Raw genomic sequence first — 16,134 nt, 5'->3', positions numbered from 1 at the left:
CGTTGACCTTTAAATTTTACATGCAAAGCAATAACAGGATTTTTCCATTATTGTTTTTCATTTAGAGTAATGACGGGATTTCCCGATGGCTAGGGCGGGAGTTTCCCAATTTAAGAAATTTAGTGACCGGACTTCTTTAAGCTTATGGGACCTCTTCCAGCATAATCCTGTTGTTGCATAATAACACCAAGGCGAAACAAACTTATTTCCGTCAATATGTAAGATAAATACATAAAGCAAAATATCTAAACCCAAAAAACCTGATTTAAGCCAAAAAAAAGCCCAGTTTAAACTTCCCCCCCAAAACGGGTTTTTGGCATTTTCAAAAACAACCATGGTTCTTCCCAACCCTGCTTACTTTTATATATAGGAGGTTTAAAAAATTCTTATTATATACATTGGTTAATCCTTTGGAATTCATAATGTAAATATGTTGAGAAGTAAAATTGTTTGAAATATCTTTTCGAAATTCATGGTTTATTTTCGAGGTTTTATATTATTATCGGCATCAGCCACTAATGAAATGACTTTTTGTGTTATAGAGAAGCGAAACAAAATCTGCTTTATCAATTTAAAGCAGAATTTTGAAAAAAGCCCAAAATTTCCCAAGCAAAAAAGCGAAGCAGAAAAAAACGAGTTTTTTCAAAAAAAAAAAAAAGGCGTTTTTTTTCGAGACCTTGCATCTCTATATTATAATAATAATTATTATTAATGAATAGGATGTTGCAATTAGGTTTTGTTCCATGAAGTTGGGAAGTCAACTACAAAATCTCATAGGTAGTTATATAATGCTTATATGAATCATTTAGTAGCATTTGAGTTTCGCAATAGTTCGTAAGGGCAGTGAGTCTTTGAAGCAAGCCGGTAGGACAGAAAACCGAGAGAACAATGGTGCATATGTAGAAGCCAGGGATCAAGTTTTGTTGGTCACTAAGTTTGGATTCCAATGGTCTCGACGTTCTCTCATTAAATTAACAGTTGAATCCCTTGGGAGCAAATATATGGATTTCATGGAGAGACCGAAGTAAAAAAAAAAAAAAAAAAAAAAAAAAAAAAAAAAAAAAAAAAAAAAAAAAAGTAAGAGTACTGTAAATATGTGATGACAGACGGATAAAAAAAGTTGTCAAAAAAGTGAATGCACAGATTATTGCTAACCATTCGCATTAAAATTGAAAACATTGCGTATTAGAATAAGCTATGGTTTGTTTCATAGTTACTACGGATAAAATAGTAATATAGATAAATTGATTCGATTAGACAAATAAATTATAATATTCCAGAGCAACAGAAGTTTTAAGTGATGCAAGATTACGACGTTCAATAGTATATTAGTCATATTATATGAACTAATAGTATATTAGTTCAATAGTATAATAGTATATTTGTGTGTTGTTGCTAAGTGCTAATGCAAGTAACATGATAATGTCTTAACGTTTTAAAATCCCTCACTTGTCAATTTTAAACTTACTGCCTGTTTCGTTTTATTGTTTTATATTATATCTTGTTTTGCAGTATTCTTGCCGTTTAGTACTTCATTTTCGACGTTATAACAAAAATATTAAATTCGATGGTACGAATAGTTGAGTTAAGTTGATTTTGTGTTAAACGTCCCTTTCAGCAGTGAGGCTGTATGAGACGGGACCCACTGATTAAAATGGAATCCGAATCACTTGAGCTCCCGCCGGGAACCCGGGTCTCCCACCTGGTATGAATAATGTATCTTGTTTCGGTGTTTCTTGTAGGCATATAATATTGTTCTCCCGCTGGCTTTGTAGCTGGCACGTGTCTCTTTGGTCACATTGTCTCATGGAAGCAATTATAAAATCTGAACTATTATAGTGGTTCGGATTCCACCTTGAACTATAGGTCTCCCTCTCATACAGCCTCGGTGCAGAAAGAAACAATAACCTTCATTAAACACACAGATATAACCCTACTTTAGTCTCGCCATTCCATTTCAAAATGAAATGAAATCTTACAGTTTAATGTCCCACGATTATGCCCGTTAGGTTACGGGAGGCGATGACCAAGGCAAGTGAACGGTGATGGAATAATTAGTGGAATGAGAATGTGGAAGGAAATGGGAGTACTCCGAGAAAACCCATGGAAACGATGTTGTTCACCACAAACTAACTTCCCCGGGGGATTGAATCAATGCGCTATTCCATTCGAAATGAAATGAAATGAAATTTCTAGTTTTACATCCCTTGGTTATACTCTATAGCGTATAATAGACGTGTGATTAATGAGGGTGAAAAATTATGAAATAATTGATGCAAAGGAAATGTGGAAGGAAATTGGAGGACCCAAGAAAGTCAACAGCATTAATCCATGTGTTTCATTTGTTACAAAGTTAACTAGTGTTTAAAGCAATTGCTCTAATTGCATTGCTCAAATTTACTCACTGAACTCGCATTTTACACATTTTACACACAATATCTTTGTTTGTTTGTTAGTGTCTTCGTTTGTTACATTTACTCGTTTTACAAATGCCCAGTTGGTTTGGGTGCTCACTTGTACGTACCCAGTCAAGGACGAGATACTGCATTCTGGTGCTTCTGGAAATGTAGCTTTATCGATGACGCAACTTTTGGGAGCGTATCAGGAAAATAGCTCCATTAATAAAGCAGATATGAATGCATACTCGGTTTTCCTATGGCCCAGCTCGCATACGCCTTTTGTAGGGTAGACAAACAGGTAGAGGTAGGGAGGGAGGTAGGTAGGTAGGTAGGTGTGTGTGTGTGGGGGGGGGGTTCTTTGCCCATTTTTCTCTTCTTATGGCCTGTGAATTGCGAGACTAGAAGGCAGAAGCGGACTATATGCTATAATGTGCATATTTTATAAAAAAATATTATTCATATTGCTATGTAATTAACTGTGGTTAATGTGTTCTCAATAATGCAATAACCAATTAACCTATTCTTATTAGTGAAGCAACTACCTAAAACTAAACGTTATGTGGGAATTTTTTTTTTTTTATTTATTTATTTTTTTAGTGTATTCTTACGCCTTCATTGCGTGAGGTAACCCTGATGCTCAGAGAGCGCGGGCAGTCAGACTTCGGAACTAAAAGGATTACCTGCCCTTTCGTATGATTCTGACTCAATAATCTAAGTGGTGCCTTTTTGTTTTATACGAGTATATAAAAGTTAACAGTGTGTTTTGAAGTGAAAAAGTGAATTTTAAAACGTAAAATTACAACATATTTCCAAAATGAACATCAGTATATTTTAATTCTCACATAATCAAAATGTAACTGTGAGGTTGCCGGTCAACTAAGAAGAAAGGTGGATGAACTCCTTTTCTCTCAATTCTATTGAAAGCAATGAAATAAAGGAAAAACAGTAAAGGACCTTTCCAAAGGAATTACTAATTAACGACATCACATACCTCCAATGGTGATAAGAACGAATATGTTTCTTATTTCGAAAAATGATCACGTATTTCGGTGAATAAGCTTTCGGAATCGTTGATGTTCATACGTTTTTCTCAGTACCATTAACGTGCGAGTTCGTCCGTAAACTAAAATTTTGGACCTATATCTTGTTTACTAAGAATGTATTATCGTTTGTGTTAAACATATGTGCTTGTGATTACCCAAAGGCTAAAATATATGTATTAAAAATATTTATCTCTGCGTCAAGTGATATCATGCTAATAGTATAATTGTGCGTATACCAATGGTGATATTTTCTTCAACAGGATAAGTAATGCCGTATTTTGCATGAATTAATTAATATTTTTATCTTTTGTCATATTGATGGTGTAGATATCGTAGCACAGTGCACGGGTACATTTATTCCTCTATTCAAGCATTAGGTGTTTAATTATATGTCTCACGACTCATAAGAACTTCCTTCCCGAGGTAATAAGAGACGTTTGAAAACACGAACACAACATATATGAGACCGTGGATTAAGAAAGTTCTGTTTGTGTTTTCCACAACATGATGGACTCGTCAGTGACGGTGGGTACCCAGCCTAAAACCTTGGCCAACCCCCCTTCACGAACCTTTTAGCACCCGAACCCTAGTACCGTCATAGATGACTTTTCCCTCACAGGGACATAGGGTAATCGAACCGTGTACCATCATAGATGTCTTCCCAAACTGGGACGTAAAAGGTTCGAGCCCAGATACCATCATAAGATAAAACACAGTTTTGCAGCATTTCACCATCACAGGGCTCATAGTGGTCTGGTCTCTTGTAAATAGTTGAAAAGTGACCAAAATCTCATCATGCCCCTTTTTTTCCTTTGTCAATTTCTCCATCACCTCTCTCTCTCTGTTTGTTGTTTTGTTTCATCTTTTCTTTACTTTTCTTTTTTTTTTTTTAATTTTAAGCTTCCTCGTTTCTTAGGTTTTCTAAGTATGCTTTGTAGTTACGGTAAGCAGATGTAAAAAGCTTTTGAGTAAGTGGAACCAGTTCTGGCCTATTTCTGAATTTCTTCATCCCAAACATTATATTTAACTTAGCACTGAGAGTTCTCAAAGCCATGAAATATTCAAATTCATCACATACTCTTAAGAAGAACATATAAGAAGCATAACACAAGACGAACATGATGAACCACACAAACACACACCCTCAACGTTGAGCGGAGCGTTAACTATTACGAGAGGAAACTAAAAGACTATTATGATAGAAGAAAGAATAGACACAGAAGGGTTGTCAACTCCATCTTGAGAGCTTAAGCATCCACCAATCATCCATTGTGCTTTAGAAAGAATAAAAGCTGAAGTGAGAATATAAAGCTGACTGTTTCACATGTGGCAGCAAGTACTGAAGCTTTCAGAAGAGTAACGAGTAACAAGTTTCTGCCTTTTTCCATTTATTTCTATATTTTTGTTAGAAAACTGCCAATGCAAAACATAAATCACTCGAAAAAGTCACTTTATCTCCCAAAAAAAAAGTAACTTTTAGTGACATATTTGAAAAAAAAGTAAGTTTTAGTGACCAACTTGAAAAAAGTAACTTTTATTTAAAAAAGTGACTCGCTATGAGCCCTCCCATTATGAACTATAAATCTATGCCTCATTTATTCAACATTTAAAAGATTCATTCATTCAACATTGATGTGTCCCCTTTTCACATATTGATTTTCATAACAATGAAAAACATTATTTAAAAAATCATAATATATTTATATAGGACATGAGTAAAGACTTCGAAATATAAGAAGGAACGAAACTTCAAAGTGAAGGGAAAAAAAAATCGAAGTGAAGAAAAAACCGAGATTTCAAAGTAAAAGAAAAAAAGTTTACTTGCTAAAAGAAATTACTCTCTATTTATTTATCTCACCTTTATGAATCATTTCCACCGCGGATCATCTTCATAAACGGAACCTGGTGCACTCTCAGTCACCTTTTGTTGAGACTGGCGTATCGCTTCTCGAAGGAATGGTCTCAGCACATCAAGCGACCAACATTGTGGAACTATATCCAGTACTATGGAAGCATCAAAATCAGCAGGACGCTTATTCAACAAATTCAACGCAGGAATCCTTAATTCCTCTCGTTTTTCCATACTAAACAAAAACGGATATAAGAGTTAATGAAGTTCAATGTTCCGAAAATCATTACACACTTTAGATCTTTATCTCTCGAATACTAAAAATACTCTGTACAGAAATAACTGCACACAAATAGATGTAACTATTCACTGACAAGCTCAGAGAATCAGTAAAAGAAAGAAAAAAAAAAAAAAAAAAAAGAAAGAGAGAGAAAAAAAGGTAAGTAAAACCAGTTTCTCCCGAAGTATTCAAGACTGCGTTTTGAATTTGACTACCTTTGTTGATACGTCCAGATAAATACATAGGATGGTAAGAAAATCACTGGTTAAAAAGTATGGACCCAAGTATAAAATCTCACCGGAATGTAGTATGGTAACTGTACATAGGGCGTGTTCGATAGCTTTCTACATGTGATTTTTTAACTCACGGATTTAATTTGGGTATAGAATTTCTAACTGAAGTCCAATTTTCATGCGGTTTGTGGCAAAAGATCAAGGAAGGATGGGAGATTTATGGGACTATGTTTACTGGTTTAGATTTATCCGGGGTAATATCGATCACATGTCAAGAAAAAACAGCAATTATTCGCCAGTGTACCTTATAATAGGAATGAGGTTTTGGATTTTTGAAGCGAAATTGCAGAATACAAATTAAGTGTTAGTGATAACATCCATAAATCACATATTAAGTAGCTATAGCTGCTTTTTTTTCTTTTCTTTTCTTTTTTTTTCCGACAAACGACGGAAAGTTATTGGGCCACCTAAGGAGTCGGTAATTGACATCTTACACAACACCCGTCTACGGGGTTAGATGCTTTCCTGTCTCACTCAGAAGCGATCCTCTTTCTTACAATATATTCACTAGCGACCATATGCTCCGTGAGGGGCAGAACGTGAGACAAATTTGTTTCTAAATGCCCTTTGCGTAGCAACAACAGATTCCGTTCTCTAAAATATTTTAACGATAAACTCAATTTACTCCAAAGAGTACACTATTCTCACTGTGTCCTGATCATACTCAGACAGTAGCACAGAACTGTACAGCACAATTCCGAATTTAACGGCCCAGTTTCCTGTTTCTTATTGACTTTCTCGAGGTTGTCATTTAGCGAAGAAAATTCAGATCTCCACACCGAATTGCACTTCATTCCAATTGTAAGGTACACTGGCGAATATTTGCTGTTTTTCTTGAGGCGTGGCCGATATTACCCTGGATGAATTTAAACCAGTAACCATAGTTTCATAAATCTCCCATCTTCCTTGATCATTTGCCACAAACCGCATGAAAAGCGGACTTTAATTAGAAATTCTAGACCCAAATGAAATCCGTTTTTTTTTTTTTTTTAAATCACCCTATAGTTGTCTTATTTTTACCACACTGTTTAGAATCCTAATTGCCAGTAACTAGATTATTGACATGGTTTCTATATTTCGTCAAATCATTTATTATTGAATCCAGTATTCGTCCAATTATCCCGATTTAAATGCTGACTCTTCAACTTATTGTTAAAATTATATATATATATATTAAATGAAGATCTTCCTTTAGCACCCTTTCCATATTATTGTTGAGTTTACTTAAAACATTAGCCTCTTTTGTATGATTTTTGCCATGTTTGAAATTTAAAAAATTGCTCACTTTTTTATGTTCCTTAAATGCTCTTTAGTTCTAGTAGCAACACTTCTTTTTGTGATACCTCCTGTCTATATTGACCAATTCTGGTTTCACAGAAATCTAACCGATTTAACAGGTTGTCAAGTTACACAAAACAAATGTGATGGGATCTTTTAATATACACTGCTTGACAATTGCTAACGAACAACTGATTTGTGCCACGTAGCATTCCCGGCAGTCGACCAATTATAGTCAAATGCAATGCAGCAGTTCACGAAAGCTCTGTGTTCAGTCGAAAGTGCAGGCAGTGACGTATATGACGTAAATAGCGCCGTAGGTGCTGGAGCTCAGTTTTGTGAAATTCAGTGTGATGGGACCATAATTAAGTACAAAATGGCTTCAAGACAGCATTTGAGTGCGTACGATCGTGGACGTGCAGTTGGACGACTGGAAGCTGGTCAAAATGTTACTACTGTGGCGATAGCAATCGGAATGTCAAAAAGTGCCATCTCGCGGTTCAATAAGACCGCGGAAAGTGGAAATGCGATGCGAAAGCATGCCGACGGTCGTCGAAGGAAGACCACACCGATATGTATCCCTACTGGCGAAGAGAAACAGACAGCGCACTCCGCGTCAGATAGCTGCAGACCTTGCAACCGCTACCGGTACACATGTATCTACCAGAACCATTTCGCACGGCTTAAATCAGATTGGTTTGTATGCACGGAATGCATCCCACTTTAACCATGCCATGGTCTCGAACGATTACAGTGGTGTTAGAAACATGTTGGTTGGGGTTAGCAACAGAGGACCAGAGTGATATTTCCGGACGAATCCCGTTTCAATTTGACAGGTGATTCTGACCACCAGTTACTATAGAGAGAGCAGGGTTCATAGTGGTCTAACCTCTTCTAAAAAGCTGAAAAGTGACCAAAAGCACACGAAAATGTGACCAAAATTTCATCAAAAAGCAACTTTAAACCTTGTTGTTAAACTTGGGCATAAATTGAATTTTATATTTTTTTTCAACCAAAATAGGACCGGCTGGATCATAGCTGAAATACGTAATGTTTTAACATGTTAAGATTAATAACTATTTTACTTAAGTTTGTCAGCTAATAAAAAATGGATTACTTTGTTTATAGATTTATTATTAATTGCATAATTTGCACGGTTTTGTATTTCAACTTTGATCTGAATGGGGTAAGGCCATGGGCGCCTGAAGAAAATTTTGTAGAGGGGCATTTCAATGGTTGCTATATTACATTTGGTATTTTTTATTTTCGTGAGCCAGGAAGGGGGCATATCCCCCCCCCCTCGGGCGCTCATGGGTAAGGCAAAATTTCTGTATTTCCATTATGTCCAATAACACAAAATTAAAGTAATGTAATTAATACATAGCATCTAGATTACCATTAACTGGTAATAAAATTTTGCCTTGTACAATTGGTTTGTTACAAATTGAGTCTTGGTACTACATGATTTTAAACATAGATATGGCTTCTACCAACATTCCGCATACAAGGAAAAGTAAACTGCAAACAGGTAATATATGTCATTCTCCTTTAACACTATAAAATCAAAGCAAATAATGCGGATTATGTTTAACCCTTATTATGAACTTTTAAAATAAATTACAAATGTTAACTAAAAATGCACCTTACAAATCTTACAAATTACATACATCATGTAATTTACAAATCTTTCTTTACCTTCTTCAATCCCAATGTAAAACATAGATCACACGAAAAAATGACTATACGTTCCCAAAAAAGTAAATTTTGGTGACAAAGTTGAAAAAAAAAGTAACTTTTAGTGACCAACTTGAAAAAAAGTAACTTTTAGTGACCAACTTGAAAAAAAGTAACTTTTAGTTTTAAAAGAATGTGACTCGCTATAAGCCCTGAGAGAACAGGAAACACGTTATGAACAACAGCATGTTCATGAACGTGATCGCTACGGGCCAAGGTGTAATGGTGTGGGCAGTCATTATGCACAATGGCAGACCCCAACTTCACATCTTCGAGCGAGGTAGCGTGACATCGCAGCAGTACTGCAGAGAGATTCCTCTAAATCATGTTCTTCGTTTTCGGGGCACGGCAGGTTCGGACTTCCTGTTTATGGACCACAATTCGCGTCCACACAGGATCATTAAAGTATCGAACACACTTGAGCGTAAAGATATTACACGTATCCAATGGCCTGCTTACTTTCCGGACCTTAATTCTATTAAGCATGCCTGATATGTCCTTGGCAGACGTGTTTCTCACCGAACTCGCCTTCCCCGAACCATGCAAGAACTGACAAACGCCTTGCGAGAGGAGTGGGATAATATTCTCCAAGGTCTCCTCACTAGTTAAGTGGACAGAATGAACACTAGATGCAGAATGTGCATTAGTGTCCGCGGAGGTCACACATCTTACTGAGGTACTCATATCATTGTCCTTCTGGCAGGTAGATCCATTTTTCGTGGTGGTTTGAACATGTTCCAAAGAGCATTTTTTTTCTTTATTTATTTTTTCATTTTCTTATATTTCAATATTTCACTTAGAATAATTACACACTGTCTCTACTGCATATGTACTGCATTTCATTTCTTCCCTTAATGTCTATTCGGAATTATTCCGAAAAATATCACTGTTCCTTACCATGTCAAGCAGTGTAGAACAATCACTTAACAATGAAGTTGTAACTGCTATTGAGATAATCCCTTATTTTAAATAATAAAGAGTAACTATATGCCTAGAAAATATAGCATTTAATATTACACACACACACACACACACACACACACACACATATATATATATATATATATATATATAAGAATTATTTAGATTAAAAACAGAAATACGAATAAAAAAATCCCTACCACAAAAAATACAGCTAAAAAAGAACAAAGAGTAGTTTTTTTTCGTAAGTATTTAGAATAACGACGAATCAGTTCTTAATTACAGCTTCGTTCATGGTTTTTTATTACATATTCTTTATGTCGCATATACTAGTTGGATTGCAATTTAAGGCCCTTTCAGCACCATGGCTATATGAGATGTTGAGCTACAATTTAAGGTGGAATTCGAATCACTGTATTTCAAGGTTCTCCCACCGGGAATGGAGCCCGGGACCCAGTGCACAAAGGCGCGTGTGTTAGCCATTAGACAAGCAGGGAAGGCTCTTTCTGTCGCAAATACAGAAACAAACACATGGGGAAAGGAGTTGAATACGTAGCAGCATCTAGAAAACCTGTACGGAACAGTACAAAGATAAGAAGTACGTATGCCCTGTCTAGACTGATTCCAACGCAGTACTGAAAATCAGCAGCAAAACACAAACTGCAACTTTCCTGCCATGGCAGAGGCACCGCCAAGAAAGCCGCCTGTAGCCGGAATCTATCGATTTTCCTTCCAAATACGCTCGATGTTTCTCTTTATCTATCTATCTCTTTATCTACCTTTTTTTCATATAATCAAGGGGTTCATTTTGCGGATCCTGGTTCAGCTGCACCATTTGCAATATTGTACCAATATCCCATGTACCACTGTAAATTCGGCTGTGGGAAATTTCCGTCGTGCCCCCTTCCCTTGGTATCCTAAGCATGTGCTTATTTGCTTAGTGGTTAATCCATCCCTGGTTGGCGCTAGAGTAACGCAACAACACCACAAAAAATTTAATATAAAATAAGCAAAAATTCGAGCAACATTTACAGGATACCTACCTAAGACTATGATCTAGATAAATGCTCAGCAGAATATGAAATAGTTTCTGTCTATACTCTTGACCTTTCTCCATAGAACTTTTTTCACAGTGCTCCTCTGCACCACTATAATCTTTCAATTCGTGCACTAGAATATTTAAGGCTCTCCTGTGGTCTTCTGCCTGGAATAAAATAATTTTCTTTCTCATATACACTGCCATACTATGAGGCTAAATATTGCTTGACAGCATTGTATTATCTGTGTTGGAAGTTTAAAAAAAGTCTGAAAAAAGTCTTAATAGATTTTTCCAATACTAGACTGCCCCCACTACTGGAGGTAACTTAATTAACATCATCTATAATTACTAATATCTGACCATATAACTTCCCTCAAGATGTATTAATATTTTTTTTAACTTCCATCGAATTAATAAATATCGGGCGTTCTAAAAATGGCGCCCACGGACCATAGAGCAGTATTCTACAGGCCAAAATAAAACGAAAATGTTATATGATAATTTGCCCTACGGGGGCCTCCTCCAGCCGCTATGGGGAATCAAAATTTCACAATGTGGCAACGTTGCAGATTAACTTGGAACCATTAGCATCACTCTACAAATACATCAAGTTGTTAAATCGATTGCTACACTAATAAGTGACGCTAGTATCAATCTATATCGACTTTAGCTGTCATCTGGAAAGAATGGATGGAACTATTTAATAGATTGATAGATCTATTCTATAGTTCTTTATTTGCGATGGTGCCACATAGTGCAATTCCTCTCTTCAGACAAGGGCCCAAAATGTATAGAAATATATATATATATATATATATATATATATATATATATTGCTTTATGATTTGTGGAATAGTGCTCTGTGATCCGCAGGCTCCATTTTTAGAATATCCGATACATGACAAATTGCATTCTCAAACCTTCTGCTCTAATTATATATATATATATATATATATATATATATATACGTACGTCCGAAATGAATACTGGCTCGCTACGTGTCTAGGAAAAGTTCACATCAAAGAAATTAGATGAAAATTGATGAATTAAATTTGAAGATTAAACATTTATTTCTAAATATTTATTAAAACTGAACATTTATTAAATATTCTAATTTAGAAGGTGATTGATTGGCTAGAATCTGAGGACGCCATTCCGTCCCTATATGCACTCTAATTTTCCTGCTTGCATTCCCCCAATAAATAATGAAGAAAGCAAGAGACAAGCTAATTTCTATTACTCCTGGTCTCCTTACTTATTCATAATTTCTCTAGTCAAAAAGAGGCCTATGGAAATACGGGTTACAGTAAACACTCAACTCTGCTCGTACTCCCTTACATTTCAAAGACTGGACCTTGACTAATAGGATACAGTCTGTCCTCCTCCTAAATTCTGGAGACTCAAAAAGTCTACCATAAGAAAACTAACTAAATATAGGATAGGTTGGTCTTTGGGTTAGGTTGTCAGCCTTCATTCCTGGCCCAGACTTAAACTTCCTTTCATTCAAGGAATGAGAAATTAGGTAAACACACTCGTACACTTTCCTACATGAAAGTTGCAGTGAGAAACTCTAAACATTCACAGCACCTACATTGTTCTTATAAATATACACAAAGGATCGAAATTAAACGCATTCGGATACAAACAAAGTTCCTCCACCACTAGGACGGAACCAATTCCTAAGCCTATTCGACGTCACTCGTCTTCGACATAGACCCCAATAGATAGTCTAAATGCTATCATTCTAATCAAACAAATATAATCCAAGTATCCTCCCCTCAGGCGTAGGATCAGTTTCTAATACAATTCTTAACATCCTAAATCCCTATCTTGGAAAAAAACTATCTGACGGCCAAAGTCCATTTGCTTCAGCGGATATAAGTAATGCAACGGACTCGCTCATCCGAAAAATGAAATTGAGTTTTACGTCCCACGGTTATGCCGGTTAGGCTAAAGGAGACGGTGATGATGAGTAATGAATGAAATGGTGGAATGAAGAAAGTGGGAGGAAACGGGAGAACCCCGAGAAAACCCACGCACACGGTGTTTGTCCACCACAAAGTTCACTTGGCGGGGGCGGGGATCGAACCCGGGACCCCAAGCACCAGAGGTGAACGCTCTACCACTGAGCCACCGCAGCCCCCTCGTTCATCCGACTACATACAGAAATGAACTAAAGGGGATACTCTCCACAGCACTATTCACTTCCAGTGCTGAAATTGGCTAGCCAAGACCTTAACTTAAGGATCCCTATAACGCACAGAAACGAACAAAAGAGCTCGCTGTCTTTTTATATGTTTTGACATGCTAAAAAAAGCTACAAAAAATCCTTTGAAAAAATTTAGTGCAAACAACTTGGATGGAAAAGTACAAGACTAGAGACAGAATACAACGGCACTAACGTACTAGCTTCTCGCTAGGCTCCTAAAAAACTAGCACGTAAAAAATAACTTATGAGCTAGCTAACTGAAAAAGAATATGTTGAATTTCTTAAGTTCAGGGTAAAATCTCTAATATATATACACATTACTATACAACATAAAATAAGTAAATATAACTATACACTAATAAATACATATATATGGAAATGAAATAAAATCTTTGAGTTTTACGTCCCACAGTTATGCCGGTTAGGCTAAAGGAGACGGTGATGATGAGAGATGAATGAAATGGTGGAATGAAGAAAGTGGGAGGAAACGGGAGAACCCCGAGAAAACCCACGCACACGGTGTTTGTCCACCACAAAGTTCACTTGGCGGGAGCAGGGTTTGAACCCGGGACCCCCAGCACCAGAGGTGAATGCTCTACAAATATATGGATAAATATACTCCAGACCTGGGATAATATTAATTTACCACTTAATATTTATAAATTAATTTAAGTTTTTAAAAGCGCGAGGGTTAACTTTAAAAAAATGTAATATGTTCCGTTAGTCAGTCACTTTTTCCTATTACTAATGCACTATCATCTTATATCGGTCATTTTCGATCACTTTTATATTTCTTCCCGTCCTCCTCCCCATGTTGCGTGGCAGAATTTGGATTTAAACGGCATCAGAAATGCCACTGTTCATCTCAGGGACCCGAAAAACTATGGATTCGGCACTAATATCGGTAATTGTCGATTATTTTATATATCCTCCTCGCCCTTGTTCCAGGGTACGGCATCGGAAGTGTCACTGTTCATCTCAGTGACCACGTAAACTATGAATTTGACAATAACGTTGGTCATTTTTGATCATTTTTATGTATCTCCCCCTCTCCAAGTTGCAGGGCTGAATTTCAATTTAAATAGGATCGGATGTGTCACTGTTTAACTCAGCGACCCCGAAAACTATGGATTCGACACTAATATCGGTAATTTTAGATCATTTTTATGTATTTCCTGCTTCTCCTCCCCTAAGTTGAATCGTCAAAGTGATATGATGAAAACCATGCCAGGTCCGAACCTCATCTATGTTGAAAATTTGATCTAGGTCGATCGGGTGGTTCAAGAGTTATTAAGTGTTATTCATTTTTATATATTCCTCCTCCGGCCCTCCATCTCCCCTAAGTTCTACTGTCAAAGTGGAATAATAAAAAAGCAGTAAACAATATCAATTAAAACCCGGAAGATTAAGTTAACGTAGATATTATTTTTTCACCAGTTACGACGAGTAAAAAAAAAAAAAAAAAAAAAGTGTCTTTTTTATACATTGATTTCAACTCAACTATTAGTTATGTCTGACTGAAAAATTTAACATTATTCAAAATTAGTGTTGAAACTGATATATTATCAGTACCAAAGGCTAAAAAAGGTGTCGGTGTCAGCCAACCCGTAATAATAATTTAATTATTGTTAGGACCTACTTTTGTCACTGTCTGTAAAGAATTCACTTCTCGTTGTCCAAACGACATATAAACCTCAAATATCCTTTTAAAAATTTTACCTTTCCGTACAAAATAGAAGCTTCTTTGTATAAACCTGCACTCATTGTTTTTCCTAGAAGCAACGGAACTATGTACAGATCTGACCAGTACAGGAAAATTTGGAAAGATTTTCGGGCTTCAATTAAAGCTTCTTCATTGCCTTCTCGCTTCAATTTCAGAACATTTTCCAGATGTAAATTTGCCAGAAGTGAATGGTATTTAATCATCTGAAAATAAAACAAAATAAACAAAAAATAAATACACGACAAGATGTTTGAATATTTTCTTTAAGGAGTCTGTTTCTCATAATAAATCTGTCAGGTCACACTGACAGCTAAACTTCTGTGTCTAAGGAATTGGAAATTAAATGATTTTATATTTCATTAAAGCTACTCTAATATATATATATATATATATATATATATATATATATATCCTTCTAACTAAGACATGAAACATCTAGTTGTGCGCCGTCGTTCAATAGTTATCGTGCGGATTAATGTACTACCAGGATAATCGTATAAGTTTCACTTGCGTGGTCCTAAGGAGGGCTCGATTAGAGGGCTTAGGAAGTTTTTCCGGTGACTGTACCTATTGACTTTTGTTCAGGAAGATGGAAGACTGCAAACATCACAAATATTACAAAACGAACCAGTTTTTCCGTAGGAAAAGTGGAGAAACTTTTGTACTGTGTATGATAAAACACGTTATCAAAAGCAACAGCCAAAAGATGGTTCCAACAGAAAGGCAGGTAATCGAAATGTTTCAATATTACATTATACTGATTTGTTTCGAGAGTGTAGAAAAATATCCAAAACACATCATCCTTCACTATAACTTCCAGAAGTCATGTCCTCCGTATGACATATTTCTGAGATCTTTCTGATCGTTTAATGATGCTCTCCATTGTTGAAACGAGCAATCTTCCCTCCCACTATTTCTAAACAATGTAATTGTTTGTAAATTCCAACAAAACACATACCATGTACTATATATAGATATTAAAAAAAAAAAAAACACTAAAATATTTATTTAAAATTATCATATGTATCTGCAGGTATATTAGGGATATCCCTAAGCAATTATTTGTGCATACACCAAGAGAAAAAAATATCTAGAATGCATTAACGCATGTATTGAAAGCAAGAAAAGTAAGGTGAATAAATTTCATAAAGTACCCCATATTTATTTATTTGCATAGAAATTTTCATTATATTTAAATCATTCCATAAACATAAATTGATTTGTATGGCTCATCTTTCAAGGGAAGGCAATATTAGCCCTAACTTCCAAATGTGTGCTTATTTTCAATATTCACCAATATAATAATTATATTCATATTTTTAAAAAAAAAAATTCACATATACTATTAGTTCGATTTAACACACAT

General features: G+C 35.8%; 1 protein-coding gene across 2 annotated transcripts in view; it reads right to left on the bottom strand.

Annotated features, from left to right (window-relative positions):
• LOC145688272 (transforming growth factor-beta receptor-associated protein 1-like) overlaps positions 1 to 16,134 on the bottom strand; it is a 128,081-nt gene that overhangs the window by 22,279 nt on the left and 89,668 nt on the right. For both annotated transcript variants that reach the window (XM_081762267.1, XM_081762268.1), the window contains 3 exons: positions 14,765 to 14,971; positions 10,841 to 11,001; positions 5,301 to 5,526 (listed from right to left, as the gene is read on the bottom strand). In XM_081762267.1, the coding sequence (XP_081618393.1) occupies positions 5,310 to 5,526; positions 10,841 to 11,001; positions 14,765 to 14,971 (585 nt within the window). In that variant the 3' untranslated portion in view covers positions 5,301 to 5,309. The remainder of the gene's footprint in view (positions 1 to 5,300; positions 5,527 to 10,840; positions 11,002 to 14,764; positions 14,972 to 16,134) is intronic.

The sequence above is a fragment of the Thermobia domestica genome, chromosome 6, assembly GCF_964235325.1.
Source record: "Thermobia domestica chromosome 6, izTheDome1.hap1.1, whole genome shotgun sequence".
NCBI lineage: Eukaryota > Metazoa > Arthropoda > Insecta > Zygentoma > Lepismatidae > Thermobia > Thermobia domestica.
Note: the sequence above shows the minus strand (reverse complement) of the source record. Positions and strands in the feature narration are given on the sequence as shown.